This window comes from Octopus bimaculoides, chromosome 27 (genome assembly GCF_001194135.2).
Source record: "Octopus bimaculoides isolate UCB-OBI-ISO-001 chromosome 27, ASM119413v2, whole genome shotgun sequence".
Classification (NCBI taxonomy): domain Eukaryota; kingdom Metazoa; phylum Mollusca; class Cephalopoda; order Octopoda; family Octopodidae; genus Octopus; species Octopus bimaculoides.
Window position 1 is genome coordinate 8,878,614 of NC_069007.1, and position 6,968 is coordinate 8,885,581.

Consider the following 6,968-nt stretch of genomic DNA (forward strand, 5'->3'; position numbering starts at 1 on the left):
CTTTGTCAGCCTAGTACTTATTCTATCTGTCTCTTTTGCCGAACCGCTAAGTTACGGGGACGTAAACACACCACCATCGGTTGTCAAGCAATGTTGGGGGGACAAACACAGACAAACAAACACACATATATATATACACATACGACGGGCTTCTTTCAGTTTCCGCCTACCAAATCCACTCACAAGGCTTTGGTCGGCCCAAGGCTATAGTAGAAGACACTTGCCCAAGGTGCCATGCAGTGGGACTGAACCCGGAACCATGTGGTTGGTTAGCAAGCTACTTACCACACAGCCACTCCTACGCCTATTCATAATTATTTCAAATCACTTGATGAATATCTAAATATTCTGTCATACAGTAACGAATTACATTCAGTAATACTTTCCTAATAATCACTAAACATAGAGTAGAACTCTACTTACCTGATGGAGAACGAGATATGCCAGATACACCTGTTCCTGCAAGAAAATGGCAATTTATTTGCATCATATGTTGTTTTGGGATTGTTAATAATACAATTATTCTATATGAGGAGATAACGAAAAGTAACCAGAAACACTCTCTGTGTGACAAGCCTGTTGTAGTTCAGGCTTCTGTCATTAGAAGCCACTTGATGTGACCCTCAGGCATCTACCTGCTGACTGGCAGCATCCAGTGAGGTTGTACTGGTACATGGTGTATCTTTGTTTTGCAGTGCTTCTCTCCTGTTTGTTAATTTTTGCAATGGCTGAAACGAAGAAACAGCATGCTTGTGTGAAATTCTATTTTCCCCTGGGGAAAATGGTGGCTGAAACAGTTGCTATGCTTCAAACTGCTTACAAGGATGCTGCCATGAGCAAAACACAAGTTTACCATTGATTTTCATGTTTTAGGAATGGTTCCTTGTCACTTGAAGACCAATCTCATTCAGGGTGTAGTAACACCTTATAGCAGACGACTGTTATATGTTCAATGTCCGGAGTTTTATCCACGCATGTGCAGGGACTAGTTCCGGAAGGAATACAGGAAGAGTCTCATGCGTTGAGTTCGGCACCCAGCTTTGGCGCCTATTCTCAGTCTCTTCGTTGACTGATCTCCGTCGAGCCAAGACGTCCAACAGAGCTCTCTCACATGCCAGCACCAGAGCTTCACAAACAACCACGGAAATCATTCAGAAGGCGTCTCAGTAACCGAGGACGACGAGCTACCGAATTCCCTCCAAGTGTGAACTGAATTCCACTGTAAATAAATATTGTTATGTTGTTCAGAATCTGCGTTCCGTTGTTTCTTCTAGAAATTTAATGTACGGAAGCGGTGTACACCTAATGATGTATAACCACTTCCCTACAAGGGTAATTGATGACCTCCTGAGCGAATGAAAACATCATGGAAATTCATGAACCGGTCTTAGAGGACTGTTGCCAAACAACTGAAAAACTCGTTGATATGACTGGTGTGTTCTGGAGCTCCTGCCAACAAATTTTGAGCGAGGAATTGCGAATGAAAAGAGTTGCAGCAAAATTTATGTCTCGCTTGCTCACAAAAGTGTGAGACAGTTTTTGACAAAAAATGGCATGACCCTACTTACCCCCCCCCTTCTTATTCACTTGATTTTGCTCCCTGTGACTTCTTTTTGTTCCCCTGAATGAAAAGGGTCTTTAAAGGAAAACGTTTTGCAGATGTGGAAGGTGGTGAGCTGGTAGAATCGTTAGCACGCCGAGCGAAATGCTTAGCGGTATTTCATCTGCCGCTACGTTCTGAGTTCAAATTCCGCCGAGGTCGACTTTGCCTTTCAGCCTTTTGGGGTCGATAAATTAAGTACCAGTTACGCACTGGAGTCAATGTAATCGACTTAGTCCCTTTGTCTGTCCTTGTTTGTCCCCTCTATGTTTAGCCCCTTGTGGGCAATAAAGAAATAAGAAACGTTAGCATGCCAGGCGAAATGCTTAGCGGTATTTCATCTGCCGCTACGTTCTGAATTCAAATTCTGCCGAGATCGACTTTACCTTTCATCCTTTCGGGGTTGATAAATTAAGTACCAGTTACGCACTGATGATCGATGTAATCGACTTAATCCCTTTGTCTGTCCTTGTTTGTCCCCTCTGTGTGTAGCCCCTTGTGGACAGTAAAGAAATAAGATGTGGAAGACATGAAGGAAAAAAACGATGGACATGTTAAAAGCCATCACTTCATAAGTGTTCCAACACTGCTTCGAACAGTGGAAAATGTGTTTGGACCGATGCATTACTTTAAATGGAGAATACTTTGAAGGGGATAATTGTATAAACATATAAAACTAAGTGAATAAAATGATATTGCAAAATTCCGGTTTCTTTTGGGTACCTCTTCATATGTCACATGTATGATTTTATTAAATAAATAATAGTAATTAAAAAAAAGAATACACCATATTTATTTAGAGATTTTTTAAAGATTTGCAGACCAAACCATTAAGACTGTATATCATAAAGATGTGAACGAAACAAAACCATTATTTTCTCTCACTGTCATGCTATACTTTGTACTGTAATTATAACAATTCCTGCTAAATTGAAATAACAATGCATGTAGAATGTCTTCAAAAATACTATTGGGTTATTCAGAAAGTTCATGCCAATTTTTAAGGAAAATTAAAAGACAAAACAAAATTGTCATTAAATATTTAATCAACTAATTATGAACCATTTTGATGTACAACCTTTCCCCATCTTTCCTTCAACTTAAAGATTCTGTCTTCCAGGAATCTCAGTGGTTTCTTGGCAAAAAAACTCATTAAGGTGGTTTTTTATGTCCTCCAAAGAATTAAAATCTTTACCATTGAGATTATTTTGCAAGGATCTAAATAAATGAAAATCCAAAGGAGCAATGTCTGGTGAATGTGGCAGGTGGGGTAACACATCCCAGCCAAGCTGCAACAATTTTTGACAGGCCACCAAGAGATGTGAGGTTTGGCATTACCATGATGGAAAACAACATCTTTCCTGTTTGCCAATTCTGGGCATTTTTCATGAATTGCTGCCTTTAAATCGTCCATATGCGAGTTGTACTTCTCAGAATTAATTGACTGGTTACTTGACAGAAGCACATAGTATAGGATTCCTTTCCATTCTCACCAGATGCAGAGCATGACTTTCTTGGGATGAAGATCTACATTTGGGGTGGTTAAAGGTGGCTCATGTCGCTTACCCCAGGATCTTTTTCACTGAACATTGTTGTAAATGATTCATTTCTCATCACCCATTATAATTTGCTTCAAAAAAGGTGCATTTTCAAAAGATTCTTTTCACTCAGATCATGTGATACCCAAACATTGTAGTGATTTGAGTAGAGTACCCAAACTTCACTAAGTGCTCATGGATGGTGGGGTTTGATAAATTTAGTGTTTCTGTCAATTACTGCATTGTGTAATGTGGGTTATTCTCAATAAATGTCTTGATTTGGTCATCATTTGAAGTGGTGGGGGTCTTCCTGAGCGTTCTTTATCAATAAGGCGACAATCACTAACTCTAAACGTAGTGAACCACTTCTGTACAGTTCCGTCAGCTAAATCACCTTCACTGTACACGGCACATATCTTTTTTGTTACCTGTGAGGCATTTTTGCCTTTACAGTAATAAAACAGCATCAAGTGTCCTAAAATGCACCTTATAATCTTCCATTTTCATAGGGCTGCAAAATCGCCCCAAATTAAGTAATTTTAAACTTTCTTTCTCAAGAGATAGTTTGAAGTGTGCACTAACAGAAATGTCGATAAATTTGACATGTTCTAACATGGAACATGAATGACTAAAAATCAGCATGAAGTTTCCAAACAACTCAATACTTTTGTCCACCACACATTCATTTACTATTTTAAGAATGTATTACTCTACAAATTTCATACATATTTTGTGATTCTTCTATTTTAATCTTCAATTTTTGTTAAATCATCTTAGCTACATTGTTTCATACAAAACTAATCTAAAAAGGAGGACTTAAATGACAGTTATAATGAATGAATAAGTATAGACAGAATATAAAGACATTTTATTTGTTGATATTAAAATTTTCATACCGGTTTGAGAACCTTTTGAAACAGTTGCCCCTGTAATCAAAGAATAAATATCCATTCAGTTCTTGTGATACAACATTTAAGCTGATATGTGTTACAAAAACAAATTACCCTATTGTGTAAATATTTCAGTAAATGTGGAAAATTACATTCAATGTTTAAACTAAAGACATTTCTAGATAAATGTAGCAGTAAATAAATTGCAAATGGTTTAATTACAATCAAACTCAGCTTGCGAAGACCTGTTGGGGCAAGTGAGATCAAAACTGAACCAAATTTGTTGACTGGCACCCATGCCAGTGTAGCACTAACAGCACCATCTGAGCGGGATCACTGCCAGAGCAGCGGTCTCGCTCCCATGCCGGTGGCACGTAAAAAGCACCATTTGAGCGCGATCGTTTCCAGCTTCACCTTACTGGTTAGAGGGGATTTCTTCAAGAAAAACAAATACATACTCACAGCATACGTTAAACTCCCAATATATATCATGTACACTAATGTTCGACATGACTTAACCTGGCAAGGCTGATTGAATCTGATGAGAATTAGCTTCTTATGTTATTCATAATTGAAATAAAACACTTGATGTTAGGCTGAAGTTCTATCACTGAATAACTCATTGTATCCAGTAATACTTTCACTGTGATGGCTAATCATACAATAAAACTGTACTTACCTGTTGGAGTAACAGATGGGCCAGCTATTCTGGGGACTGCAATAAAGTATTAGCGATTTTGTATTAGAATCTCTTTTAATCTTATTAACTTATAGCAATCCTTAATATGTTATAGATATACTTTTAAATCTTACAGTATATTTTTGTTTAAATAATATCCACGGGCTATAGAGAGAAGTAAGTTTTTTGATATTTATTTGATATTTATTTTATTTTTGACCAGTATTATCTAAGATCATAACCTGCTGCTTGGTTCTAAGTTGACTCTACATATTTCTATAACTAATGTAGTGGTCTTTTGTTCAGTAAGTGATGTGTAAGCGTTTCACCATGTGTCACATGTTCTATTAGAACCAACAAGACTAAAGTCATGTCAGTCATTTATTGGAATTGGTTTTTGGGGTAATATAATTTTCAGTCTCTCAGTAACATTGATTGTAAAGTTTCCTCAGTCTTGATTTCACAAGAGGTGGACATTTACAGCCGACACCAACAAATAAAGATCAAATGTTACCTTTGAATTTTCTTTTTGCTTCTTTCAGATTGTATGAAGCTAACTAAAACTAACTCAAAACTGATGTTATATTCTGTGACAGACAAGGTAAACTTAGACACCTAGCAAGTACTTTCATTATATTGACTAAACACATAATGGACTTGTTTAGTATTAAATATACAAACCTGCTGAAGAAACTGTTGGACTACCTGTGCTTGTAGCTGCAATAGAGAAATGATTTATTTGTATTATACAATTTTACACAGTTAATAAATTACATAAGTTTTTGCTAACTAATTGTGTACAGATGCATTTTTAGAAAAGGGTTTGTTTAAAATAATGTAATATACATACAGGATTATATATGTATATATTATATTGTAGTAGAGACAACATGTTCTTGTCTATCCCCTTAACTCCTTGGAGATTTTAGGTATAATTATACTAATGTGTCCATCTGTTCTGATTTAATTAAATTCTATGTCTCTGTGCAGCTGAGGATTGTTCTGCATTTTAAATTGATGCAATGATTGCATTGTTCAATTAAATGGAGTTGCATGAAACAATCGTACTGCATTACCTCTGGATATCCTTGTTGTTTATTTTGATTTTAATCACCTTACTTTGAAATTGTATGGATAATACCTGTACTAAATTTTGGTGCCTCAACATAAGTACCATATTCACCTGAATTTAAATATATATATATATATATAAAACCAATATCTAAAAGGAACATTTAAAGTTTTCTTAAAATTATGTTTAAACAATCCAGTTTTATTATGTTTCGCAGTAATTTTCTTTCATGATATTTTCAACAGTAAATATGCTGAATATTTAAGCACAAAATAAAGAAGGCATCCTTGTGTAGTAAAGAGTTTGCTCCCCAACATTGTGGTTCCATATCAAGTCCCACTGGGTGACAGGTTACTTTGGGCAAGTGTCTTCTACTATAGCCTCAAGCCAGCCAAAACCCTGTCAGTAGATTTGATTAAGAGAACCAGAGAAAAGCTTGTCATATATACACATGTGTGTGTGTGTGGCTGTGTGAATGTGTATCCAGTAATATTTTCACAGGGATGACTAAACATACAATAAAACTGTACTTACCTGTTGGAGTAACAGATGGACCAGCTATTCTGGGGACTGCAATAAAGTATTAACGATTTTGTATTAGAATCTCTTTTAATCTTAAGAACTTATAGAAATGTTTAATATGTCCCATGAAGTTATGATAAAATTTTTATATTTCTTGTTTTCATAGAAAATTGAAAATCTTTCTTCAAAAACCTGAAAATATTTTTTATTTTAATTGAAATACAAATAAAGAGAAAAGGAAAGAGTGATCAATATTGAGAAAGAGAGTGAAAGACAATTAGAAAACGAATATATTAATAGGCTAAGGTTGAAATGTGTTATGCTGCCATATGATTGTTGTTGTTGTTGGCACTCTGTCGCTTATGACGTCGAGGGTCCCAGTTGATCCGATCAACGGAACAGCCTGCTCGTGAAATTAACGTGTAAGTGGCTGAGCACTCCACAGACACGTGTACCCTTAACGTAGTTCTCGGGGATATTCAGCGTGATACAGTGTAACAAGGCTGACCCTTTGAATTACAGGCACAACAGAAACAGGAGGTAAGAGTGAGAGGAAGTTGTGGTGAAAGAGTACAGCAGGGTTTGCCACCATCCCCTGTTGGAGCCTCGTGGAACTTTAGGTGTTTTCGCTCAATAAACACTCACAACGCCCGGTCTGGGAATTGAA

The 6,968-nt window shown here is 36.6% G+C and overlaps 1 protein-coding gene across 1 annotated transcript in view; it reads right to left on the bottom strand.

Moving 5' to 3' along the window:
* Positions 1-6,968, bottom strand: part of LOC106881592 (uncharacterized) — a 158,543-nt gene that overhangs the window by 68,204 nt on the left and 83,371 nt on the right. The window contains exons 46-50 of the mRNA XM_052977128.1: positions 6,314-6,349; positions 5,389-5,424; positions 4,708-4,743; positions 4,035-4,064; positions 424-459 (exon numbers count right to left, since the gene is read on the bottom strand). Coding sequence (XP_052833088.1) covers positions 424-459; positions 4,035-4,064; positions 4,708-4,743; positions 5,389-5,424; positions 6,314-6,349 — 174 coding nt within the window. The remainder of the gene's footprint in view (positions 1-423; positions 460-4,034; positions 4,065-4,707; positions 4,744-5,388; positions 5,425-6,313; positions 6,350-6,968) is intronic.